The 27,597-nt window shown below is 45.0% G+C and overlaps 1 protein-coding gene across 1 annotated transcript; it reads left to right on the top strand.

The window, feature by feature from the left end:
* The first annotated feature begins 952 nt into the window (after positions 1-952).
* MMP2 (matrix metallopeptidase 2) lies at positions 953-26,898 on the top strand. The gene is made up of 13 exons (XM_032231209.1): positions 953-1,356; positions 3,862-4,088; positions 6,311-6,459; positions 8,214-8,342; positions 8,444-8,617; positions 14,111-14,284; positions 15,481-15,654; positions 17,697-17,852; positions 18,220-18,349; positions 20,591-20,727; positions 22,775-22,934; positions 24,286-24,395; positions 26,161-26,898. The coding sequence occupies exons 1-13, from the start codon at positions 1,153-1,155 to the stop codon at positions 26,262-26,264; spliced, it is 2,028 nt and encodes a 675-aa protein (XP_032087100.1). The 5' UTR covers positions 953-1,152; the 3' UTR covers positions 26,265-26,898.
* Positions 26,899-27,597: the final 699 nt, after the last annotated feature.

The following is a 27,597-nucleotide window of genomic DNA, read 5'->3' on the forward strand; positions in this document are numbered from 1 at the left end:
AATGGGAACTCACCCCGTCATGCAGCGCTCGGGTCTTGAACCTGGGCTACAAGCTCAGAATCTTTAACCACTGAGCCATCGGGCCCCTATCCTACCATAAGACAAAATAGTTTGGTCTCTTTACTGCCAAGAGGGGAAGGCATTTGCAAAGAAGTTACAAAACCAATACGACTGAGTTATTGACCCAACTATCCTTTACTTTAATGCCTATTTCAAGAACTCAGACATTTAAGGAGACCTTAAACATATAGATCTACCCACCCACCCCATAGCTGGGTGGTGAAATTCAATTTTTCCCCTACCGGTGCTGTGGGGGTGGCTTGGTGGGGATCATGTGACTGACTGGGCATGGCCAACTCTACGTCACTCATGGCCACCCAACAGGTGAGCACCTGGAAGGGGCAAGTAAGTGGCCGGAAGGGGTGAGTGGCAAGTGGGTTAGCGGGTCAGGGGGCCAGCGGGCAGTGGGCGGGGCCAGCCTGGGGTGTTTTTTACCAATTTAGCGAACTGATTCAAATCGTCAGTTCTGCTTTTCCTGAACCAGTCTGAACCGGTCAAATTTCATCCCTGAGTAGTTGGCTCTTTTGAATCAATCAATCGTTTCAATCAATCCATCCCAAGTCAGAAGAGAAGGAAAAACTCTCCTGTAGTTTGGTGTCGGATTAAAACTACTTCTGCTTCTAAGAACCACAATGGAAAGATTCCTTGAGGCGAAGGCCCAGTCTTCCGCCTTATTTAACATTTAATTTCAGAAATAGAGCAATTTTTTTCCCCCCTTGACATTCATTCCTTCCCGGTTAATTTTAATTCACGTCTCTCCTGATCCCTGGCTTTCCTTTCAGATAACAGTCTTATGCAAGCTACCTTAAAAAACTTTTTTTAAAAAAAATAATAACATCCAGCCTGACTAAGTCCACATCTGGCTTCCCCCCCCCCTTCAGACTTCCTCTGGCAGCTGATTAGGAGTCTGCGCATCTGGGGATGTTTGAGAGCATACAAAGGAATTGCTAGAGCAAGCAGAAGTGGGAAACCTCTCCAGAAAGTGAAGATGTGCTCATAAAAACAGGGCGGGGGGAGGACAAAGAAGTTGTACACAACTCAAATCTCTTTGACCGAGCAGGGACGACAAGGAGAGAAGAGAAAGAGGGGAAGATGAAGGTCAACGTCTCTTTCAGGATGGTGGACTGCATTTTCAAAATCCTGCTGTTGCTGCTCTCCATTTTAAATCCAGCTTCTGCACCTCCGCCGCCCACCTTCAGGCTCTCGGAAGAGTTGGCGGGCAGGGAGCTCATCCCATCACCCATCATTAAGTTTCCAGGTGACGTTTCCCCCAAAACAGACAAAGAACTGGCATTTGTAAGTTGAGCTTCTTCTTCTTGTTGTTGTTGTTGAAATAGTCTTGCAATGTTTGTACAAGATGTGGCTCTGTATCAAAAGTTATAGAACAGATACCAAAAAGCAGACTGCAAGACAGACTAACCTCCTGATCATAGAAAAGTCTTTCTTTCTTTCTTTCTTTCTTTCTTTCTTTCTCTTTCTTTCTTTCTTTCTTTCCTTTCTTCTCTCCCGGTCTCTCTTCTTTCTCTCTCTCCCCCCTCTCTCTGTTTTTTTTCTTTCTTTCTTCTCTGCCACCCTCTCTTCTTTCTCTGTCTCTCTTTTCTCTTTCTCTCTCTCCACTCTTTCTTTCTCTCTCTCTTTCTTTCCTTCCTTCTCTCCCTCTTCTCTCTCCTTCTCTCTTCTTTTTCTGTCTCTCTTTTCTCTTTCGCTCTCTCTCCCCTCTTTCTTTCTCTCTCTCTTTCTTTCCTTTCTTCTCTCCCTCTTCTCTCTCCTTCTCTCTTCTTATTCTGTCTCTCTTTTCTCTTTCTCTCACTCTTCCTTCTTTCTTTCTCTCTCTCTTCTCTTTCCTTCCTTCTCTCCCAGTCTCTTTTATTTCTCTCTCTCCTCTCTCTCTCTGTTTCTCTCTTTCTTTCTTCTCTCCCACTCTCTCTTCTTTCTTTGTCTCTCTCTTCTCTCTTTCCTTCCTTCCTTCCTTTCTTCTCACCCTCTATCTTCTTTCTCTCTCTCCTCTCTCTCTCCCCCTGATTTTTCTTTCTTCTCTCCCACTCTCTCTTCATTCTCTCTCTCCTATCTTTCTCTCTTCCCTTTTTCTTTCTCTTTCTTTCTTTCTTTCTTTCTTTCTTTCTTTCTTTCTTTCTTTCTTTCTTTCTTTTGCCAAGTCAGAATGTATTTTTGAATACTCCAGAGTCAGAAATCTTCGGATTTCTGATGCTTGAATAAACAAATCCGTTGAATAAACAATAAACAGATGACCTCCCATTTGCTTATAAGTTTTTGTATTTTTTCTTTTATATGTGTCTAAATTATAAGCTTTAAGAGTTGGGGCTTCCAACTTTCCTACTCAGTTTTTTGCTTAACATATGACTTATGCATGGTCAGAGAGGCCCCCTTAGTATTTAAAGCTTAATTTTTCAGCCAATTTACTAAGCTCAACTTTCCCCTTGAAAGGCAGTAATTGCCCCTTAGAGCTCTGCCAGGGTTATGTTTGTAGCAAACCTGTTGGAGGGGGGAGGTATAAAATGCTAGTTATTATAATTATGATTCCTCCTCTGCCTGTTCAGTGATTCTTTTAAAGTTGAACTGCCTAGAAAACACGCCAGGAAGAACATGCTCCAGTGACTTTCAGAGTAGTAGCTGAGAGTTTATCTATTTAGAGGTTTTCTGTGGCTGCCCACTCACTCGGTGGTTCTTGGGTGGCTTGCAAACAATTTAAAACAAAAACCCAATATAAAAAAAAAGAATAAAAATAATAAACCCACAAACAAAGAGCGGTTTTCTTTATGACATAAATTCCACTTTTTTCCCCCTCTTGACCCTCATCATGATATAACACTGCAGCCAAACTGCAGAATTCAAATCCTAGTATCAATAAAGGAGAATATTCTCCTTTATTGATACTAGGATTTGAATTTGTAGATGTTTCATTACCCAAACTAGGTAATATGCTAGCAGTAATAATGTTGAAAGACCACCAAGGACCCAACACTCTCCTCCTCCTCCTCCTCCCTTCTAGCACTGATGATGTTACCTAGTTGGGTAATGAAATGTCTGCAAGAAAACAAGCTTAGAGAGCAGCAAGGATGCTACAGTCTCCTCCTCCTCCTCCTCCTCCTCCTCCTCCTCCCTCCTCCTCTTCTAGCACTGATGATGTTACCTAGTTGGGTCATGAAACATCTGCAAGAAAACAAGCTTATAGAGCAGCAAGGATGCTACAGTCTCTTCCTCCTCCTCCTCCTCTCTCACCCCCTTCTAGCACTGATGGTGTTACCTAGTTGGGTCATGAAACATCTGCAAGAAAACAAGCTTAGAAAGCAGCAAGGATGCTACAGTCTCCTCCTCCTCCTTCCTCACCCCCTTCTAGCACTGATGATGTTACCTAGTTGGGTCATGAAACATCTGCAAGAAAACAACCAAGCTCAGAGAGCACCAAGGACCCCTCAGCCGCCCTCCCTCCCTCCCTCCCTCCCTCCCTCCCTTCCTCCTCCTCCTCCTCCTCCTCCTCCTCCTCCTCCTCCTCTTCCCTCACTCCCTTCTAGTCTTGATCTTGACATCAGTTTCAGAGATGGACAAATGATGACTTATTTAACCTGAAACATGAGGATCATTTCTGACTTGATTCTCGTCCGACCAATTAAGCCCAAGACAAAGGCAACTATAGGGCTGACCTTTGCTTTGGGTCCATCATTTGAAAACTTTGTGTTGTTGTTGTTGCTGTTTTCTCAACAAGCGCAGTAGAGAGGTAGACGTTTAGATTATTTCCTTTCTTTCCCTGTCCACTGCCCATCTTTTTCTTCTCTCCAAAAGCAATACCTCAACAAGTATTATGGATGTCCCAAAGACAATTGCAACCTACTCGTCCTGAAGGACACTTTGAAGAACATGCAGAAGTTCTTCGGGCTTCCTCAGACTGGAGAACTGGACCAAAACACTATAGAGACCATGAAGAAACCCAGGTGTGGCAACCCAGATGTGGCCAATTATAATTTCTTCCCCCGGAAACCAAAATGGGAGAAAAACCTCATCACGTACAGGTAGGTACCAACTGGCACCCTATCTTCTGAAAATGATTACCCTAAGAAGGAAATCGTGGATAGAGCCGAGGTGGGGCAGTGGTTAAATGCAGCACTGCCTCTTCTGTAGGTGTGGCCTGCTTTCCGGGTCCACTGATGGAACCTCTTCTAACCGGTTTGGTAGATTTGACGAACCGGTTCTACCGAATAGGTGCGAACTGGTAGGAACCCACCTCTGGATAACACCCAGAAACTTAAAACTGTCCACTTGTTCCACTCCGTCTCCATTGATAACCAAGGTCTGGATGTCTGATCTATTCCTTCTGTACTCCACTAGAAGCTGCTTGGTCTTATTGGTGTTAAGGACCAAGTTATTGTCTCCACAGTACATGTAGTTATTGATGGCTTGGTTGAGGTTGAAAGGGCTTCTTGAAGTCCCAGTATTTATTTTCCCCACTGGCCTTATGCAATTAACCAATGGAATAGCTTGCCTTCAGACGTTGTGGATACTCCATCACCGAAGGAGGCTTTCAAAAAGAGTCCGGACAGCCATTTGTCTGAAATGATACAGGGGGTTGGACTAGAAGACCTCCGGGGTCCCTTCCAACTCTCCTATTCTACGTTCTATAGACCGAAGGTCTTTCCACAAACTCTAGTGGAGTCAAGGGGTCTTCCGTGCTACAGAGGGACATCCTCATCCTTCCACCAAATGTTCTTTGAGAAAAGAGCCATCTTCCTGTTTGAAAGCATCCTTCCAGAATGGTCATTTTGCAGAGTAGAAGGTCTCTCTTTTTGTTGTTGTTCTTTAAAGGGTAAAAATAAATAAGAAGGCCAACCCTAAAACTTGCATTCCGTTGAACTCCATGGAAGGACACACCACAGGCTCCTGTGTGTCTGCCTTTCTCTCTTCTCAGAACTTTTGATTTTGGCACTTTGAGTTGGGGATGATATTGTGTCTGCAGCTGGAAAGCGGAGCAGAAATTACAGGGTGACTAGGACAGGAGATATTTGAAATGGCTTTTCGTAGACCGTGGGTTGCCCAAGGTTCAGGCAGAAGAAATACACTTAAGAAAAAAAAGAAATAAATTCCATCTCAGTTTCAGCCGGAGATTAGTGTTTGCAAGCGTCCTCCTTTTCTGCACCTCCTTCAGATGACTTGGCTGGCCAGGAATTAGCTGTGGAAGGAAAGCAAACTTGGCTAGCTGATTTGGGAGTAAATCCAATGTAACAAGAGTTGCGTACATAACACACAGCCAACAAAGGTTGGCCTCGCGAGGATTTCTCTTGCATTCGCTTGAAAAGAGGGTTCGATTTTAGGATGCATAAAGTTATTCCAAAGAAGACCGATCCAGCTTTGCAGATCCCATTCAATCCAGGATGATTCAGCAGATACATTTGCAAGCGCAGGTATAGCAGGATTAGAAGTTGGCAAGAATGCAAATTCCTCCGCTCTTCCCTCCCTCCTTCCTAAAAAAGAAAGAGTGGTAAATGATTCCATTCACCATCAGAAGGTTTTTTTTAAAAAAAAGAACAGAAGGAGGAGTGGGGGAGGGAGAAGGGGAAGGAGGAGAAGGAAAAAAAACAAGGAGAAAGAGGAGGGGAAGGGGAAGGAGACAAAGAAAGGGAGAAGGAGAAGAAGGAGAAGGAAGGGAAAGGAGACGGAGACAAGGAGAAGAATGAAGGGAAATTGAGAAGGAGAAGGGAGATAGGAAAGGAGATGGAGAGGAGGAGGGAGGAGGAAGGAAGGGAAGAAGGAAAATGGAGACAGGAAGGAAGAGGAGAGTGAAGGGAAAGGAGATGGAGACAAGGAGAAAAAGAAGGAAGGGAAATTGAGAAGGAGAAGGGAGATAGGAAAGGAGATGGAGAGGAGGAGGAAGGGGGGAGGGAAGAAGGAAGGAAAATGGAGACAGGAAGAAAGAGGAGAGTGAAGGGAAAGGAGATGGAGACAAGGAGAAAAGAAGGAAGGGAAATTTAGAAGGAGAAGGGAGATAGGAAAGGAGATGGAGAGGAGGAGGGAGGGAGGAAAATGGACAGCCTTTCTCCTGTTTGGCTATGTTAGGGCGAATTATTGAGAACCGTAATTCTGCAATAGCAAAGGTTGAACCCAAGGGGGACAGATGAAATCATATCTACTACCATCTAGTGGCTGTCCAGCTTTTGTGCATCCCAGAGGAGACAAGATGAATCAGAGCTCTGTGTCTTCGCTGACAATCATCGTTCGCCATCCTTATTTTTGTCTTAAGAATTCTAGGCTACACCCCAGATCTGGATTCTGAAACGGTGGATGATGCGTTTGCCCAAGCCTTCAAAGTCTGGAGTGATGTCACACCGCTGGAATTCTCCCGGATTCATGATGGAGAGGCAGATATCATGATCAACTTTGGACGATGGGGTATGCACATGATAATACGGTGTAGTGGTTCCTAATCTGGTTTCCGGGTGGAGTTGAGGTCTTTGTGTTTCACCTGGGTTTTATACCCTGGTGAATAAGAAACCCAGTATAAAGACCAACCGCCTCTAACAGGTGTGTGTTTCAAATGGCTCCAAATCAAACCTTGTTGTTGTGAAGTTGTGTATGACCCATCGCAACATTCCTCCAGGCCTTCCTGTCCTCTACCATCCTCTGGAGTCCATTTAAGCTCAGGCCTACTGCTTCGGTGACTCCATCCAGCCACCTCATTCTCTGTCGTCCCCTTCTTCTTTTGCCCTCCATCGTTCCCAGCATGAGGCTCTTCTCCAGGGAGTCCTTCCTTCTCATCAGGTGGCCAAAGTTTTGGAGTTTCCTCTTCAGGAGCTGGCCTTCTAAAGAGCAGTCAGGGTTGATCTCCTCTAGGACTGACCACTTGGATGGCCTTGCAGTCCTTCTTTTGCCCTCCATCATTCCCAGCATGAGGCTCTTCTCCAGGGAGTCCTTCCTTCTCATTAGGTGGCCAAAGTCTTTGAGTTTCCTCTTCTGGATCTGGCCTTCTAAAGAGCAGTCAGGGTTGATCTCCTCTAGGACTGACCTGTTGGATGGCCTTGCAGTCCTTCTTTTGCCCTCCATCATTCCCAGCATGAGGCTCTTCTCCAGGGAGTCCTTCCTTCTCATTAGGTGGCCAAAGTCTTTGAGTTTCCTCTTCTGGATCTGGCCTTCTAAAGAGCAGTCAGGGTTGATCTCCTCTAGGACTGACCTGTTGGATGGCCTTGCAGTCCTTCTTTTGCCCTCCATCATTCCCAGCATGAGGCTCTTCTCCAGGGAGTCCTTCTTCCTTCTCATTAGGTGGCCAAAGTATTGGCGTTTCCTCTTCAGGATGTGGACTTCTAAAGAGCAGTCAGGGTTGATCTCCTCTAGGACAGCTCCTCCCATCGGAACATCCCATCTGTTCTTCACCGGAGCACTTAGTTGTAAAAAAGGACACCATCTTGTTTCCCCAGAGAGCAGCTACTCCCATCGGAAGTAGTAGTCATTTCTCTCTGGTGCTAAACCCAAATCAAGCCAACCCTTGTTGTTGTTGTTGTTGTTGTTGTTGTTGTTGTTGTTAGTTGTGTCCGACCCATAGCGACCTCTTGGACAACATTCCTCCAGGCCTTCCTGCCCTCTACCAACCTCTGGAGTCCATTGAAGCTCATGCCAACTGCTTCGGTGACTCCATCCAGCCACCTCCTTCTCTGTCGTCCCCTTCTTCTTTTGCCCTCCATCGTTCCCAGCATGAGGCTCTTCTCCAGGGAGTCCTTCCTTCTCATTAGGCCAAAGTACTTGAGTTTCCTCTTCAGAATCTGGCCTTCTAAAGAGCAGTCAGGGTTGATCTCCTCTAGGACTGACCAGTTGGATCACCTTGCAGTCCAAGGGACTCGCAAGAGTCTTCATCCCTCACTCTGATGGAAGCCTCAGGATTTCACTCAACAGTTGAAATTGGCACTCCTTCAGTGAAGCCTGCTGGGAACAAAAAGGGACACACACACACCCCGCGTTTCTGGAGAACCTGTAGTTAAAAAAAATGCTTCAAAAGTACAAAAAAAAGTTCCAAAGATCAGCTGTAGTATTTTTTTACTACCGGTTCGGGCAAATTGGCTCAAGCCGGTAGCATTTCACCCCTGTTCCTGCCTCCAAAGATGTCCTAGATGCCAGGGTCTGATGCTGTTTTGCTTTTGTTCCTTCTTCTGCAGAGCATGGGGATGGGTATCCTTTTGATGGTAAGGATGGTCTTCTGGCCCATGCTTTTGCTCCTGGACCAGGGGTTGGAGGCGATTCACATTTTGACGACGACGAATTTTGGACTTTGGGTGAAGGCCAAGGTAAGACAGCTGTTTTCGCTTCGGAGCCTCCTCAAGTGTCACTGGCTGCTGTGGATGTAGTTTTTGTTCTGCTGATGAATCCTCCGTCCTCTCCTTTCCAGTGGTCCGGGTGAAGTACGGCAACGCGGATGGGGAGTTTTGCAAATTCCCCTTCCTGTTTGGCGAGAAGGAATATAACAGCTGCACCGGTGCAGGGCGAAGCGATGGGTTCCTGTGGTGTTCGACCACCTACAACTTCGACACAGATGGCAAATATGGATTCTGCCCCCATGAATGTAAGTTGAAGGGTGGCTGTGGAGTTTTAAGGAGGCTGCTTTAATGGGTTAATGGCTTGTGGTCTTAAGGCAGGGTAGAAGCGAACCATTGAATCTTCTCAATAGCAATTGCAATAGCACTTAGACTGAGATACCGCTTCACAGTGCTTTGCAGCCCTCCCTAAGCGGTTTACAGAGGCAGCCTCTTCCCCCGAACAATCTGACTCCTCATTTTATGCACCTCGGAAGGATGGAAGGCTGAGTCAACCTTGAGCCTGGTGAGATTGGAACTGCCAAATTTCAGGCAGCCAGCAGGCAGCAGAAGTAGCCTGCAGTACTGCACTCTAACCACTGCACCACCGTGGCTCTCACCCTTCATGTGGGCTAGTTTCCATGAGTTCATTTGATCCCTCAAGGGAGAAGGTCTCACCATTGGTCAGAGGTGATTAAAATAAAATAAAAACCAGCATGGTGAGGAGGAGCTGCAAAACACCACTGAAATCAAAACCTCAGGGAAATGACGATGTGATACCATGGTGCCTTCATGGCAACAGAGAGGTTGACCAAGCCAATGAGAGTCATGCGTGGGCAGGAAACCAGAATTCCTGCCAAGTAGAACCATGCAACTACAAATACTGGTTTTATTACTGCAGCAATTTCTTCCAACGGGGCATTTATCGGATGCTCGGTTGCCATCAAAGAGAAACAATAGTAAGCAATTGTCAATTTTTCCTGAATGAAGACAAATATATGTATCCCAGGATAATGGTGCACGGTCCAATCTGGGTCAGGCAGCAGAACCAGAGATGCAGACTTCTGAATTTTTGGATTCATGCTGGAGCCCATCCTCAGGAGCTTCTCTCTTATCAGAATGGGGAAAGAGGGAAGGAGGGAGAGAGAGATGTTCCCTAGACATGGACTCCAGCATGAGTCCAAAAGCTCGGAAGATCTGATCTTGGTGACTAACCGAGATTGGATCCGTCAAATACCCATTTAGGTGCCATATCTGAACTGATACACATTGTCTACCGCACAGAGATTGATTGGTTGGTTAGTTGATTGGTTGTGTCAGGGTTCCAATGGATGCCTTAATTAAATCATGAGTCTCGAGCCAAGCTTCAAAAGAAATCCAGTTATTTATTAGGAGCTTCATGTTGGCAGGTTCCCAAATGAAGCCAGCTCTGACCCCATGTAATTTACAGCCCCAATTATGACTCTGTTTCCCCCTCCTCCCCACCGAGTGTGTCATCAATCACAATCCAACGGGGGCAATTTTATGAGTTGTAGAGATCACTCCCCTCCTCCAGCTGTAAGTAACCCTGGGATACTGGCAACTACGCGGAGGAGAGCCTTTTCAGTAGTAGCTCCGACCCTTTGGAACGATCTCCCCGTGGAGATTCGTACCCTCACCACCCTTCAGACCTTCCGCACAGCCCTCAAGATCTGGCTATCCCGTCAGGCCTGGGGTTAAAGACTATAATCCGTCCCCACCCGAATGATGAATGTTGCTCTATTTTTTTAATTATGTATGTTCTATATGTCATTGTATGTATCCCCTCCCACATAAGTTGTAAGCCGCCCTGAGTCCCCTCAGGGAAAAGGGTGGCCTATAAATAAACTTATACTATACTATACTATACTATACAGCCTTGAGGGAGATAAGTCTGGAATGTGCACCTGTTTTTTGCTGCCCTGTCGTTTCATCGGTTTCCCATACCCCATTTTCTACGGCAACTCAAGAGCAGGCCAGGGATGATTTGCAAGTTGACAGGTTGGTTGGTTGATTGGTTAAGTTAAATTAAACCTATATGCCACCCATCAGCTTACAAGAAGTAAAAGTGACAAGATAAAACACGAAAACAATAAATATTAACCCCAAAGATACCGTACACCAGAGCAAGCCACGAGGACAATTTTCTATTAAAAATAGAGGGTTTTCTCCTCATTACTGGGAACAAGGATTATGGTTTTTGTAATGAGTTTATACAATTAGATTGCAGCGAGGCTGGGCAGATATTTGCATTTCATGAAGAAAACTCCAGGGCTGGGATTTTGTCGGCAGATCGAGGGCTTTTGTGAGTGATGCCGTTTTTTTCCCCCCTCAGAATCCCTGAATAACAACAAACTCACAGATGGTCCTTGTTAGACAAATAGTGGCCTTGTTCACATTATTATTCCAAAACATTGTTTTCTAAAGGCTTGCCTAATAAATGCAGATGTTACGAGAGCAGACAAGAGCAAGTCTTCTAAATGTCAATGGGTTAGAGTTCCTCTGACTCAAAGGTCCCCAATCACCACTGCATACGGTCTCTCTTCTCCAAGGTTGTAGGGATTTGATGAAGAAGACACAAAACCCAAAACTACCTCAGGAAGTGCTCTTTTATGTGAAGCCTTTCTTCCCCCTCCCTCCCTCCATTCTCCTTCCTTCCTCCTTTCCTCTCTCTATTCTCCTTCCACCCTTCCTCTATTCTCTTCCCTCCCTCCATTCACATTCCCTCCTTCTCTCCTCCCTCTATTCTCCTTCTTCCTTCTCTCCCTCTATTCTTCTTCCACCCTTCCTCCCTCCCTCTCCCTCCATTCTCCTTCCTTCCTCCCTCCCTCTCCCTCCATTCTCCTTCCTCCCTCCCTCCCCTTATTTCCTCCCTCCTTCTATTCTCCTCCCTCCCTCCCTCTATTCTTCTCCCTCCCTCTGTCCCTCTATTCTATTTCTTTCCTCCCTCCCTCTATTCTCCTCCCTCCTTCCCTCCCTCTCTCCTTCCTTCCTTTTTCTTTCTTTCTCTCTCTTTCTTTCTTTTTTCTATCTGTCTGTCTGTCTGTCTTTCTTTCTTTCTTCTCTCTCTCCTTCTTTCTGTTTTTCCCCACCATGGCTAATTCTCATGAATGAGGGCGTCATTATCACTCATAATGTATTACCGGTTACCATTCTATTTTCTCAGCTTTTACTCTTTGATTTCCATTTGTGGGAAGGCAGGATTTAAGGACCATCAATCGCATATCAAAACAAATCCGTGCGTCCCAATATTTCCCCAACCTCCCTCTTACTTTTGATGTAGCTCTTGAGAAATGGGTATAATAAAAGCCATGGAAATGGCAGCAGGGCTGAATGTAAATGTGGATATTTTGATGTTATTGGCAGAAAGAAAAACAAGCCCTATCTCTCTGCAAATCTTATAAATACATGCATCCTGGAGAAAGTGTTTTGTCTTGAAATTCCCCAGGAAGGAAGGACCCTTACTTAATCCATACTCTTCTTTCCTTGCCTATTTAGTTTCACATCTTGCGGCTTTGTGGTGATCTGCCCTTTGTGCGCATTGCTTTAGAACAGAGGTCAGCAACCTTAAACACTCAAAGAGCCACAAAGAGCCTAATCAGAAGCGCCCCTCCCCCCAATTCAATTCTGGAGCAGACCGGAAGTCTGGTTTCCCCCACCATAGAGTCTTCTCCTAGCACAGCATCCTCTACCTGTCCTAATTGAAAGTCTTATCAATTGTGGAGACAACCGGCAAAAGGGAGCCACAGCAGTTGGATGAAAGAGCCACATGCGGCTCTGGAGCTACAGACTGCTGACCCTTGCTTTAGAGTCTCCTCCTAGCATGGTGTCCTTTTTCCTCTGCTGACTGGAAGTCCAGTTCTCCCACCATAGAGCCTTCCCCTAGCACGGCATCCTCTACCTGTCCTAATCAAAAGCCCTATCAATTGTGGAGCCGACCAGCAAAAGGGAGCCAGAGCAGATGGATGAAAGAGAGCCACATGCAGCTCCAGAGCTGCAAATTGCTGACCCCTGCTTTAGAACTAAACTTGGAAATGCTTGTTAAGCAGGGAAAGAAGAAAGACAGAAGACTTTCCTTTCTCGGATCCATATTTCAGGGAACCTCCCAAAACCTCACTGCCCCTTGGGAATGGTGACATAGGAAAATTCTGCGAACAAACTTTGGGACCCTCTGTCCTTTGGAAATTGGGATCCTGCCTTCCCCATTGAATAGATTCTCCTTTTAATTATTGCTACTCCAGTGTTAAGAGTTGTTTCTGCTATCAAAGCTGCAGAAGCTGTTAAAGAAAGTTGTGGCAAAAGCAAAGGCTTTGGAAACTTTTGGTGGCTGTGCTCACCAAACAGGAAAAAAAACAGCCTTCTTTGGGCATGGAGACAATGATTATTTCCAGCAACACGACATTAAGTTTCCATACTGGTTTTCTCTTCTCCTAAATTGTTGGTGGTTAAGCTAATAAGATATGTTGTTAAAAGGCCAAACCTGGCTGAGTTTATAGCCCCAAGCTGCTTCCCTAAGCAAATGAATATGCCTGCCTTAGCAGCCTCTGTTTCCTTTGTGTTCTCCAAAAGAAAAGCTGTTTTAAAGGAAGTCTTGGTACTCCAATGCTGGCTACATTCATATATATGCATTTTAACTAGCATTGCTAGCATGGTCTTCTTAACAAACGAGAAACATGGCTGGAAGGCCGAGGAAACCCATTCTCAAATCACTAGCAATCCAGAAAAGTCAATGAGTGACATTTGATGCAACCTAACAAGCCACAACAAGTTGTGGTGGGTGGATGTAACTGTCCTGACCTAGGCTTCCCCAAAAAGCATGAAGCAGAGAGTCTTGGTCCCGACAAAACTACTTTTATTAAATGGATGTGAATTCCTCTCATTCACATTCAGCCAAGGCCTGGCAAACAGTCTTTCAAAGGTGAATTTATGACCACCGACCTTATCTAGCTTGGAAAGCTGCCATGTAAATATTTTCCAAACACAGTGCTATGCAAGGAAAGACTTGGCACAGAGTCTCTGAGGTTCACGGACAGATCTTCACACTCCTGAAACAAATGAACGAACAAATGAATAAATGAATTGTTTCCTGAAAAAGCCCCCTCCCCTTTCGCTCCTCTTTTATTTCCCTTTGGGGGGAGGCATTCATCATCCACCTGTGTCCTTACTCCCAAGGCAACCCTTGTTCTTTAGCTGTTCCCTTCATTTGGCAACTCTCTGCATGCGCACACTGGGAACAGGCTCCAGCTGTTCCTCTGCCTCACAGCTGTCTAGCTCCTGATAATTGTCAGACGGCCTTGGCCCCCTCTCTGCCTCTGATGCAGAGCCCTCATCAGAGCCTTCCCCAGACTCCAGGACTGGCCCATGTTCCTCCCTAACCTCCCCACTGTCCAATTCTGCTGCCAGCTCCGCTAGCTACTGGTGGGCCACAACAGTAACACAATTAGCTTCAACTTTTTTGGGGGGAAAACAGGCCTGGTAAAAGTTACAGGCTGGATATTAATTAGCGTTTGTGTTTTTCAACCTTGGCAATTTTAAGACCTGTGGACTTCAACGCCCAGAAGTCCTCGATAGTTTATATGAGTTCTTACTACTGTTGTTAAAACTTCCAAAAACTTTTGAACATTCTTTATCGAGAGAGAGAAAAGAAAGGGGGAACCCCCCCTCCCATATTTCGCTTTGCGTATCTGGCTGCCAACTTGGAAAGATGTCGCCAAGGTTTTAATTCTGCACCTCTTACCCTGCAGCTCTTTTCACCATGGGTGGAAACTCCGATGGGAAGCCGTGCAAATTCCCCTTCCTGTTTGAAGGAAGATCCTTTGACAGCTGCACCACAGAAGGAAGACAAGATGGGTATAGATGGTGTAGCACTACCGAAGATTACGACCGGGATAAGAAATTTGGATTTTGTCCAGAGACAGGTAAGAAGATCTTTGCTACAATTGTCAAGGGTTTGTTCGGAGGAAAAACCATTTAAACCATCGGGTTCAAAAGCCCGATTGGGCTTCTTATCCGGGGAGGTCTTATTTTCAGGGAAACAGAGTAGTAGAGTAGAACCTCTGGACCATGAACAAATCAGGTTCTGATGAAAAAAAATCACAAATTTGTTTTTTTCCCCCCTTGGCCGATTTCCCCTTCCGCACCGCTTTTTTTTTTTGCAAGCGCCAAATTTCCAAAATTAGGTTCAGGTCACGACAAAATCAGTTTGCAACCAAAGTTATGGAATGAATTATGGACATAACCAGAGCTTCTTCTGTACCCTGTTTTCCTGAAAATAAAATCTTCCTGGATAATAATTGGGCTTTTGAGCACATGCGCTAAAATAAGCCCTCCCCTGAAAATAAGCCCTCCCCAAAAATATTGCAACAGAGCAGCAGCCACGAGGTAACCACTCTCAACGCCTCCTGCACCTCAAGAACAATAAGACCTCCCCAAAAATATGACCCAGTGCTTATTTTGGGGGGTCCAATTAAATAAGATCCTGTCTTATTTTCGAGGAAACACGGTACCTTTTCTTTGGTGTCATCAGACACAAATTACAGGCTTCCAGAAATCAAAGCGATAATTCATAATAATTACAACAAAACTTATAAATGACAAAGTAAGAATTTGGTGGTATGCTATTAACTGTTCCTGCTTCTATTGGTTTAGAAAGAGTGCAGAGAAGAGCAAGAAAGGGGATTAGGGGACTGGAGGCTAAAACATTTGAAGGAACAGTTGCAGGAACTGGAATGTCTAGTTTAATGAAAAGGAGGACTAGGGGAGACATGATAGCAGCCTTCCAATATCTCAGGGGTTGCCACAAAGAAGAGGGAGTCAAACTATTCTCCAAAGCATCTGAGGGCAGGAAACGAAGCAATTGGTGGAAACTAATCAAGGAGAGAAGCAACTTAGAACTGAGGAGAAATTTCCTGACAGTGAGAACAATTAATCAGTGTAACGACTTGCCTCCAGAAGTTGTGAATGCCCCAACACTGGAAGTCTTTAAGAAGATGTTGGATAACCATTTGTCTAAAGTGGTGTAGGGTTTCCTGCTTAAGCAGGGGGTTGGGCTAGAAGACCTCCAAGGTCCCTTCCAGCTCTGTTATTCTAATTCTTTTTTTTTTCTTCAATGCAGCAATGTCTACCGTGGGTGGAAATTCTGAAGGACATCCGTGTGTTTTTCCTTTTATATTCCTTGGGAATACGTATGATTCTTGTACCACTTCGGGACGGCAAGATGGGAAGATGTGGTGCTCTACCACTAGTAACTATGATGAAGATCGCAAATGGGGATTTTGTCCGGATGCAGGTAGAGATTTTTCTCCTCCTCTTCCTTCTCCTTATAAATGTGACAGCATTACTTCCAGTTCTCCGAAGTATCAAAAAACAAGGAATACACCACAGTTTTAATGGACCAAAATAAAGGTCAAAGAATTTTTTAAAAAAACCTAGTTCTTACAAAACAGCTCACTCTTGTGCCGTTTTCTGTGTTTTCTTCTGTTTCAAAGCTAGCAAAATAGGCTAAAGTTTTAGATTCCATCTCAAGATGTCCTTTGTGAATCAAAACATTTCTCTTACAAGCTTCCCTCATTCTCAGAAGTACAACTGAGATCATCAAATGTCCACAAATGATTGCAAAACCCCACCCACCCTCAAAACACCCTAAGAAACTCACAAATGAGTCAATTGTGAAGTTAACTGTAAATCATTCCTTCTCACAAAGTTTCCCAACAGCTGGATCAGGCATGTTTGAACATGGCTGAAAAGTAGAGTTTAGATACCACATGCCTTTTGTCTTCGTAGCTAATTTGGATTTTACAGTACTCTGAATATTTCACGAGGTGGCACAGTGGGTAGAGTGCAGTACTGCAGGCCACTTCAGTTGACTGCTAGTTCAGCAGTTCAGCGGTTCAAATCTCACCGGCTCAGGGTTGACTCAGCCTTCCATCCTTCCGAGGTGGGTAAAATGAGGACCCAGATTGTTGGGAGCGATATGCTGACTCTGTAAACCGCTTAGAGAGGGCTGAAAGCCCTATGAAGTGGTATATAAGTCTAACTGCTATTGCTAACTGCTATTTATACACCTCTAAGTCTTGGTTTCTGACTTCGTACAAGTGACACCAACTATGGTTTATCAGCAAAACATGGCTTAACATACGAGTTGTTTGGGGGTTATACCCTTTTTTTTTTCGGGGCTTAGGTGGGCTTGGTTGAAAATGAACCAAAAAGCATGAAGCAGAATCCTGGTTCTGACAAAACCCCTTTTATTAAATGAATGTGGCTTCTCCTCATTCACATTCAGCAAGTCTTTCAAAGGTGAATTTATGACCACAGACCTTATCTATCTTGGAAAGCTGCCATTTAAGTATTTTCCAAATGAGGTGCTGTGCAAGGAAAGACTTGGCACAGAGTCTCTGAGATTCACGGACAGATCTTCACACTCCTGAAACAAATCTTTGCCATTATTTATTATTTATTTATTGAATTTATAGGCCGCCCAATCCCGAAGGACTCTGGGCAGCTTACAAAGAAAAATAAAAAAATAAAATAAAAATAAAAAGAATAGTTTAAAATTCACAACACACATTCGATCTGATCGGGGCTGGACCTTAACCATAGGTCAACAGCCCCAGGCCTGCCGGAACAGCCAGGTTTTAACAGCTTTCCTGAAGGCCATGAGAGTGGGTAAGGTCCGGACCTCTGGGGGTAGCTGATTCCACAGGGTCGGAGCAGCCACAGAGAAGGCTCTCCTCCGGGGGCCCGCCAGCCGACACTGTCCGGCTGATGGCATCCAAAGGAGGCCCAATCTCTTGTTGCCTCTGGGCATCCCATTTTCAGTCTCAGCATCCCGTTTTTTGCCTCTGTGTGCCCCATTTTCGTTCTTTGCGTCCCTGATTTTCTGCCTATTCTGATCCCCGCTGCCTGGAATGGGCGGAAAATGGGGCACATGGAGGAAGCAATAGGCTATGGCAATCCCTGCAGCCTGAAACAGCTGATTGTTGGGAGGCCAATCCAACCGACAATCAGCTGCTTGAGCTAATCAGGCTGTGCTGAAACTGAAACTAAAATGGGCTGTTTGCTGCAAGGAGGCAAATTGCTGGGAGGCCGAAGCAGATTCCCCCCACCTCCTTGTTTTCCTTCCCAAAAGCTAGGTGCGTCTTATACTTCAGAGTGTCTTATACTCCGAAAAATAAGCTATGTCCTTTTCTTTAATGGTTACATCTTCTGTCTTCGATGCCTTCAAAGCCCCAGAAACTGCTCTTGTAAAATGGTTAGAATTGACTTCACAAAGAGAGGTGTATGGACAATGTCCATCAAGCAGCCTTAAGAAGCTGGTTTGTTTTCTTCCAGGGTACAGTCTGTTCTTGGTTGCTGCTCATGAATTTGGCCACGCAATGGGACTCGAACATTCTGAAGATCCTGGTGCACTGATGGCTCCCATCTACACTTATACCAAGCACTTCCGCCTTTCTCAAGATGACATTCAAGGGATCCAGGAACTTTATGGTAAAGTTTCCAGTTGGTTCAAACCTATCTGAAACATTTGTGTCCATATCCTTATTAATCTTGGGGTTCAAGCTTTTCCAGGAGAACCTAAAATGGTGGAATCATCGTGGTGAACCATTTGAAGAAAACCAGATGCCCCGTTCATGTTCTTTCCTCCCTTCTATGTTATCTAATGCTATTTTTATTTTTTTTGTATTACCAGGGAAAAAAAGCAGAACAAGGATTCTTGACATTGCTTCTCCTTCTGATTTCTAGGCTTAAAAGCAGATCGTCCAGATCACTGATGACTTTTTTTAAAAAACCAATTTGGTTGTATTTAAGTACAATGACAATAAAGATTATACTTATACTTTTTCTTGATTTGTAGGGGGTTCAATTGATGTTGGACCAGGACCAAAACCGACCCTTGGACCTGTCACTCCTGAACTTTGTGGCCAAGATCTTGTCTTTGATGCCGTGGCTCAAATGAGGGGCGAGATCTTTTTCTTCAAAGACAGGTGAGTTGGGGGACAGAGAAGGATCTATTCCAGTGATGGAATAATGCAATGCAACCCAATAATCCAATGCATGCGCAATACCACTACCACCCGCGCATGGCTCACCCCACTGTGCATGATCTCCGCACTCCCCCCAACCCCCAGTCATGCTCACATGACCCCCCCATGACCCCCTCCCCAAATGGGCTGCAGGGGGGGCACCTGCCCCTGCACTCCCCTCTGCATGCACAGTAGAGACCCAAAAATCAGCCGCCCAGCAACAGGAGCATGCGCCTGTCCTGTGGAGTTGAGCTGGGGTGACAGCTCATGTGCTCGCAGAGAATGTTCTGCAGGCCACTTGTGGCAAACATGCCACAAGTTCGCCATCACAGACAGTGGTGGGATTCAAAATATTTCACTACTGGTTCTGTGGGCGTGGCTTGGTGGGCGTGGCAGGGGAAAGGATACTGTAAAATCTCCATTCCCACCCGCACTCCAGGGGAAGGATACTGCAAAATATCTGCTGAACAAAACTCCACATTGGGGACAGGAAAGGCAACCAGCCATTCAAACACTCTGCTAGTGTTTGCTGCTCCGTTCAGGTGTCCAGGCTCCAACCTGCAAGGGATTATGGGGTCTTTAAATGAAGATGACTGTCAGCGTTCCAGGTATCAAGTAGAATTAAATCAGAGTCCAAGGCAAAACTATCCTTAAAGTTCCAATTTAATAAAGCAGACATCTTAGCACATCTGTGTTAATCCCAATTCTGGAAATGACATCAGAATTCCACCCAGTTAAAAGTTCATGATCTTGTCCCCACACCCACAATCCATCACATGGTCCAATCTTCTTCTTCCACTCTGGCATCCACACCCAGCTGTTTCCGGTCAGGTGTAAAAGTGCGGAGACAAAAGATGACCTTGGCTTCTAGTAAAGAATGAAAAAAATACATTCCACAATCCTACTCCAGTCTATTCCCCCCTCCCATCAACTATACTAAAGAAACAGCGTAATGAAATAAGAGAAAGTATGGCAGGCCAAAATTCTAAAAGGAATATACTTGCAGGCCTGACAATGGCGAGTTTAATTTTGGATTCAAGGCGGTATAACAACACGCACAGTGAAAAAAATGCTTACAAGTAGCAACCAAGTTTAACATGTGAGAATCGGACGGACGTGTTGCAAATGACAACTGAGCTTGTGTCACTGTTACAAGCTATAAAGCTAGGTGGGTTGGTTTGTTGCCCCACACACAACCGGAGAGCCAGCTCTCGTTTAAAAACGGGGTGAAGAAAAGACAGATAATCCAGCTCAAAAGACTAATCTGACAAGCATTTTGCTCAACGTTATCAAAGGGCAACCTTGTCTGACTTATTATACGGCATTTCCAGACTTGTTGCTTGAGGAATGGGCCAGCTGGTTTCAGCTATCAGTTCTGGAGTTCTTTAAACGAAAGGAACTGCTCACCAGATAATGGAGGGAGGGAGGAAAAAAGATTACACAATAACATTTTTATTAACATCCTGTCCCATAATTTCCTACATACTGCCCCTGAAATCAAACCGGAGTTAAAGTTGTGTTTTTTTCCCCCCTCCCCAATGCTCATAAATCGAAAGAGGATATCGGCTCAACAGCTTCCAAATTGCTCCTTTCATCCCTCTGATGAACAGTTTTAACGTTCCCGGGTTTCATTTACAGCCAAGCTGTTTTGATCGATGATTATTAGATTTGATCTCTTTTTTTTTTTTTTTAACTTGCTGCGATCATAATCACCCGGAGTAATGGAATCCAATACAAAAGGCTGGCTTTTGCCGAATGCGTATCCATCTGTTCGGCGTGCCGCACAAGAGAAGGCTGAAAGAGTTTTAAGTGCCTTGTAAATCAGTTTATTTGCTAGGATAATTGAAGCAGCCGCTATTTCGTCCCTCTTGCTTGCTCGCTTGATTTTATTTCATTTACTTATTTTCGTTCTTTGCTAAGAATTGATTCCGAGCGCTGGAGAAAATTGTTATGAATGGCAAAACGTCTGGGCGTCACACGGTAAAAAATTTCATGGGGCAACTCCCACCAATAAAAGATTGACGCACCGAATAATAACAAAGGCCCCTATCATTTAATGTTTACGTTGCTAGTAGAGTACGAGCATTGTTGCGTGTGTGTGTGTGTTTGTGTGTATGTGTTTGTGTACACATGAATGCACTTGGCTCAGTTTGTTTAAAAAGCACATCTGCCGATAAAGCTTCTTCACATTTTTGTCGCTAGATTCTTCTGGAGAACCGCGAATGAAAGGAGCCGGCCAACTGGACCATTGCTGGTGGCTGTTTTCTGGACCGACCTTCCAGAAAAAATCGACGCTGTCTACGAAGCTCCTCAAGAAGAGAAATCGGTATTTTTTTCAGGTAAGATTTGGCCTGAAATCATCCACACCAGAGGTGGGTTCCTACCAGTTCGCACCTATTCAGTAGAACCGGTTCGTCAAATCTACCAAACCGGTTAGAAGAGGTTCCACCAGTGGACCCGGAAAGCAGGCCATACCTACAGAAGAGGCTCCAAAAATTTTTTGAAACCCACCACTGGTCCTTGGATATGATTATTCTACACTATCATGCTCCTATTTATAAAACTCAGTGCCTCTGTGAAAGGTAAGGATGACTACTGCGTTTGTGGTGCAATCAGAACATTCCGTGTTGAAGTTGTTTTAACGCAAACCAAAGATGCCTTTTAAAAAACAAGTTTACATCCTATTCTTATGCATGCCAATGCTGTGTGTGAGGTAATTTAAGGTGGTTCTGACAAGTGTCGTCGGCATCTTCATATCCGGTCACATGGGCGGCAAGCCACTCCCATCCGGTCACATGGGCAGCAAGCCACTCCCACAAAGGAGGCCACACCCACAGAGTAGATTCAAACAATTTTTGAAACCCATCACTGATCTACACACACATACGCAAAGACGCGCATGGATTTCTGTCAAGTCAACCGTGCCAACTAGATGTTCTTCAGAAGATCTGGCCTCCAAGAACCAGAACTTGTAGCCAGGAAGATGTTCTTATGTCACTTTCTTGCTTTGTCCATGTTTATGTTATGTTAGGAAGAAAGGAAGCAATTCATTTATTTAGTATGCCAGTGCAAATTTTTCATTCAGTTGCCCTGTTTTCGAAAAAGCTGGAATGGATTTCCCGCAGAAGTTGTGGCTGATCCCTCACTGGAGGTTTTTAAAGAAGAGATTGGACAGCCATTTATCCCGAATTGCATAGTTTTTCCTGCCATAAGCAAGGGGTTGGACTAGAAGACCTCCAAGGTCTCTTCCAACTCTGTTATTTTGTATTCTGGTTTGACCAAAACTTGGTTCTCTTTCAAAATTTGCCACAAGGGGCTGTCACAAAGAAGAGGGTGTGTGTGTGTCAGCCTATTATCCAAAGCACCAGAAGCCAACACAAGAAACGATGGATGGAAACTCATCAAGAAGAGAAGCAACCTAGAACTAAGGAGAAACTTCCTAATAGTGAGAACCATTAACCAGAGTGTCCGGGTTCCAAATAGCATCCAAAAGTAAATCAGAGCCTAAGGCAAAGTGTTCCTCAAAGTCCCAATTGATGAAGAGAGCCATGTTGGCACATCTGGGAAAACCTGAATCTGAAGCTTCTCTGTTTTCCCCTCCTAGTTGAAAGTTCACGATCTTGCCCACCACACCCACAAGTCCATCCTATGGTCCAATCTCCTACTGCCATGCTGGCAGCTTCCACCCATCCAGTTCCGGTCAGGTGCAGAGGTGCAAAGACAAAGGGTGACCTTGGCTTTCTAGAAAGAATGTTGTTATGGCTACGTAGCATCTAACAATCCCCCTTCCCATTTCCCCACAATAGAAAATGCATAGTAGAATAATAGAAAGTGTGGCAGAGCAAAGAACCAAAAGATGGCCTCTTCCTTGTGGCAGTTCCTCAAACATTGGAACACTTCTATCATGTCACCCTTAGTTCTTTTCATTGGATGAGTTTCTCTCTCTCTCTCTCTCTCTCTCTCTCTCCCTCCCTCCCTCCCTCCCTCCCTCCCTCCCCTCCCCCCCCCCCCCCTCTCTCTCTCTCTCTCTCTCACACACACACACACACACACACACACACACACTCAGCTTGGTCACTTCCTACAGCCCAATCTGAACAAGGCTTCTTGTCATCTTCTGGTTGCACAAAACAGGCAACAACAGAAAGGAACAAATCAAGTAGGAGAACCCTTTCATACGTGATGCACAATTTTGTCACACGCAGAGGCAATGTTAAAGAACAGGGGCTTAATTTTGAAATGAAGTGCTTGGCCTCCCCTAGTTCGCCTCCCCAATTAACTTAATTTCGCTTCGCTGCCTGAAACCCAAGACCCTTGGAAAAACCTCTTTCTCCTTCCTCTTAATCTCAACGGAGGTCGTGAGAACTTGATGCTTTCTTTCCCCAGGGAACGAATACTGGATTTACACAGCCAGCACCTTGGAAAGAGGGTATCCAAAAAGACTTACCACTCTCGGGCTACCCCCTGACGTGCAACGTGTCAACGCTGTATTTAACTGGAGCAAAAACAAGAAGACTTACATTTTTGCAGGGGACAAATTTTGGAGGTAAGGAACCCTGCAACCTCAAAGCTGGGATACCAAAGTGCTAGGCAGTTAGGAACATTGCCCAGATTCACCTACTCTTAACACCTGTTTACATGTCCAAGTAAGTTCAAAAGGTAGAGTTCTTTATTGGCCAAGGATGACTGGAGACACAAGGAATTTGTCTCCTCCAGTGCATAAGCTCTCAGGGTACATAGAAGCAACAAGTGACAAATCATGATCATCATCATGAAATACAATCATAATATATCATAAGAGCCAAAAGTCATTGCTAGTCATAGTGTTCTGACCGAGGCTTCCCGAGAGCACGAAGCCAACTCCTTGCCCCACAAAAACCCTTTTTATTAATTGACAGTGAATTCTGCTCATTCACATCCAGCAAAGTCTTTCGAGGGAGGATTTACGGTCACAGACCTTATCTGGCTTGGGAGGATTTACAGTCAGAGACCTTATCTGGCTTGGAGAGCTGCCAGGCTGATCTCTGCAAAACTTGGCAAGGAGTCTCGGAGAGTCACGAACCAATTAAGCGAACTAATTGTCTCCTGCAAACTCCACTCCCCTTTCGCTCCTCTTTTATTTCCTCTGGGAGGGGCCATTCATCATCCACCTCTTACCTTACTCCCAAGTTGACCCCCGTTCTTTAGCTGTTCCTTTCGTCTGGCAACTCTGCGCATGCGCACACTGGGAACAGGCTCCGGCTGTTCGTCTGCCTCACTGGTGTCTGACTCTGAAGGCAGCTGATAATTAGCAATAGCAATAGCAGTTAGACTTATATACCGCTTCATAGGGCTTTCAGCCCTCTCTAAGCGGTTTACAGAGTCAGCATATCGCCTCCCACAGTCTGGGTCCTCATTTCACCCACCTCGGAAGGATGGAAGGCTGAGTCAACCTTGAGCCGGTGAGATTAGCAATAGCAATAGCAGTTAGACTTATATACCGCTTCATAGGGCTTTCAATAGCAGTAGCAATAGCAGTAGACTTATATACCGCTTCATAGGCCTTTCAGCCCTCTCTAAGCGGTTTACAGAGTCAGCATATCGCCCCCCACAGTCTGGGTCCTCATTTCACCCACCTCGGAAGGATGGAAGGCTGAGTCAACCTTTGAGCCGGTGAGATTTGAACCGCTGAACTGCAATTAGCAGTCAGCTGAAGTGGCCTGCAGTACTGCACCCTAACCACTGCGCCACCTCCGCTCAAGATCAATCCTAATAGGATACTAACTGAAAGCAATCAACATAAACCACGAGATACAAACAGCGAAGACATTCATAAGAAGCTAAGAAAATAGGAAAGATGAGAAGGAGATCAAGTGAGGAAGGTATATCTCTTTTTTTGGTTCCTGTGTGTTTTGTAGATACAACGAAGTAAAGAAGAAAATGGATCCTGGCTTCCCTAAATTAATCGCAGATGCTTGGAATGGTGTTCCAGACAATTTAGATGCTGCACTGGAAGTGAGCGGAAGTGGTAAGCTGCTATTTTGTTTTCCAAGATTTTTTAATATTTATATATATATATATATATATATATATATATATATATATATAAAATCGGGAAGGGGGGGGGAGATTGATTGCTATACTTCCAGCCTGCTATTGCATTATTTTTGGGAGATGTTATCTCCAGCCGTGGTCACTGAACAGGCCGACAGCTTTGGCAATCTGCCAGCTGCCCCAGCAAATTTCTCTTGTCGGTGAAAAATCCCCCACTGCTGTAAAGGAAATTTAGGAAGGCTGACCTTTGCTGAACTCGGCCGGGCTGTCTGAATAACTCGTCTCCAGCGGAGTAATCCTAACCCCGCTTTTATTTTTTTTTATTTTTTAATGCAGCCCAGATTCTGCTTAAGGAATTCTGGCTTTATTCATAGACCTGGGAGTGGAGGGGGAGAGAAAACTTCCTTTGAACTGAATCTTCTAAACTGCTGAGAACTTTTCACAGGGGTTGATTTAGATTTAGATTTGATTTGAAGTTTATTTGTATGCCGCCCTTTTCCCTGGGGGGACTCAGGGCGGCTCACAACCAAAAGGGGAGGGGGGGAGATAAACTTTTAACATATAAGACAATACATAATTAAAAAACACAACATTCATACCATTCGGGCGGGTTACAGTGTTGAGTTGGGGAGGAAGAGTGGAAACTCAAATTGAAGCTTTTAACCAGTGGTGAAATCTAATCCCCCCCCCCAAAAATACCAGTTCTGTGGGCATAGATTGGGGGTGGGGGTTGTCATGTGACTGGGTGGGCATGGCCAACTTTTTTTTCCACTTTCAGCTATTTTTAATAGTTTTTTAAAGCATTTCTCCCTGCCGTTTCGAGTGAATCGGCAGGGGGGAAAACGCTTTTAAAAGCTTTTGAAAAAGCTTCCAACAAGCTGTGAGTCGTGCGATTGTCGTGATGAAAGAAATGTCCTTCTGGGTTCGGCTCCAAGTGGGGAAAAAGACACTGGAGACATGGAGGCTGCTTGGAAAGAGGGTTTATATGGTGGACAGGGCCACATGACTTGAGCCCTGAACAGAAAAGGGGATCAGATGCTTCAATGTTGGTGGAGAAGAAGAGAAGGGCTGAAGGAGGGGCTTCCTAGGCTTTTTATAACCTGTTCAGTCCCACCTCTCCGTTTCCTGTTCCTGTGTAAGAAATGTATTCTGATTGGTTGTCAGACTCCCATGGGGCCATGCAGGGGCAACTCTCTAGGCTGCGTTTTGAATCCAGGTATGGATGAGTTCTCAGATGCCATGTGGACAGTTGAGTAAAGTTCCAACGTTCCTTCCCCCTGCAGCTGCAGTGGAGAAGTCTTTATTATGTAAAGTGGGCTAGCCTGGCCCTCTCAATGGCCCATTAACTGGGGATGGGCAGGAAGCTACAGGCAACTATTCTGTCTTTTAAAACATGTTTCTTTCTTTTCACGTCCAGAGGAAATATTCTGCCTTTTCAATATTTCCTAGGACATTTCATTTTTCTCGGAGAGGGCTGGATGACAACTTCCCACAGTCGGAAACTTTTTTAAAAAAAGCTTTTTAAAACATTTTTCCCTTCTGGTTTGCCCAAACCAGTAGGGGGAAAATGCTTTAAAAAGCTAAAAATGGTGGGTGGTAGCGTGGCTGATGGTTTTTGTGCTGCTCCCATTGAACTCAACCACTGAGCAGCTCCCCAGGTGATACAGACACCTGCTCTAGCGATTCCCAGACCTGTGGTTTTTATATACATTTGTTAAAGGTTCGTTTTCTCCTTGCAGGACACAGCTACTTTTTCAAGGACTGGTACTACCTGAAAATGGAAGATCAAAGCTTAAAGATTGTGAAAGTTGGCAACGTGAAATCAGACTGGCTGGCTTGCTGAGCAAAGCGCCCCCCCCCCTTTTCCTAACCAACCATTTATTATCTGTTTTGATGTGTTAAGAGTCCTATGTCTTCCCCCTACCGTTAGAAATAGAGCTATATCCTAATTCAGGGGCTCGGCTGGTACCAGCCCAACCTATTCAACACCACTACTTGATACAACGGTTTCAGAGCTGAGAAAGCACCGGGACTTGGGAGGAAGTCCCATCCCATTCTTCCTTCCTTCTCGAAGCCTTCAGAATTCCCTAGATCTGACATTTCTTCTCTTCTTTCGTTTCAAAATTTAAGCGATCGAGGCCTGACCTTATTGCCAAGGGTTCCAGATCGGCAAAGCTACTGCTAAGATGCCGTAACGGCCAAACCGTTCCCATTTTGGAAAGCAATCATTAGCCAACCGTACGCCCAGATCAAAATATACCCCAAAATGTAGAACATTAGCATCACCAGGAAGTCGGTTTTCTTCAATATGGACTCCCCACATGCCGCTCTTCTAAATTTAGAGGGAAGAAAACATGGAGAGTTTAGACTTATTTTTTTACAGCCTGGAAGTTCCAGCAATAATATACAGATTTTGTTCTTTCAAGTCAGGTTGGACATGAAATGAAATTATACCAGCAACCCGAATCTCGAAAAAGGTCCAATTACAGAAAAAGCCTCCAGGCCTTCCAACCTACCTGTAAGTAAGTCAACTTTGGAAAGGAAAACTTATTCTGAATAATATTCTGAATTTGCCCTCTGAACTTTCCACATTTCCTTGAAGGAGTCTTTATCAGATTTGCCCAAAGGGCCCTGCTTTTTCCACCAAGAGCTTTTTAAACTCTGCCGTTCCTCAGAGGTTCATTTGCGATTCCCGTTTCTTTACACGCCGTTGTAAGAAAAGCCTGGGGACATTATGTGAAGCGCTGAAAGGCGATGAAGTCACGACAAAGAAACTTGCTTTTAAGGTACAGGTAGCCCACTTGAAGGGACGCAGTGGCTCAGTGGCTAAGATGCTGAGTTTGTTGATCAGAAAGGTCGGCAGTTTGGCGGTTCGAATCCCTAGCGCCGCATAACCGAGTGAGCTCCCGTGACTTGTCCCAGCTTCTGCCAACCTAGCAGTTCGCGAGCACATAAAAAATGCAAGTAGAAAAATAGGAACCACCTTTGGTGGGAAGGAAACAGCATTCCATGCTCCTTCGGGAGTTGAGTCATGCCGGCCACATGGCCACGGAGATGTCTTCGGACAGCGCTGGCTCTTCGGCTTTGAAACAGAGATGAGCACCGCCCCCTAGAGTTGGGAATGACTAGCACATGTACAAGGGGAACCTTTACCTTTAGCCCTTGATTTATGACCA

This window comes from Thamnophis elegans, chromosome 14 (genome assembly GCF_009769535.1).
Source record: "Thamnophis elegans isolate rThaEle1 chromosome 14, rThaEle1.pri, whole genome shotgun sequence".
NCBI lineage: Eukaryota > Metazoa > Chordata > Lepidosauria > Squamata > Colubridae > Thamnophis > Thamnophis elegans.

Bases quoted from the DNA above. Each gene is read 5' to 3' on its own strand.
- MMP2 (XM_032231209.1), top strand. From the start codon at position 1,153: ATGAAGGTCAACGTCTCTTTCAGGATGGTGGACTGCATTTTCAAAATC. The intron at 8,343-8,443 runs GTAAGACAGCTG...TCTCCTTTCCAG, and splicing joins GACTTTGGGTGAAGGCCAAG to TGGTCCGGGTGAAGTACGGC. The intron at 17,853-18,219 runs GTAAAGTTTCCA...CTTGATTTGTAG, and splicing joins AGGGATCCAGGAACTTTATG to GGGGTTCAATTGATGTTGGA.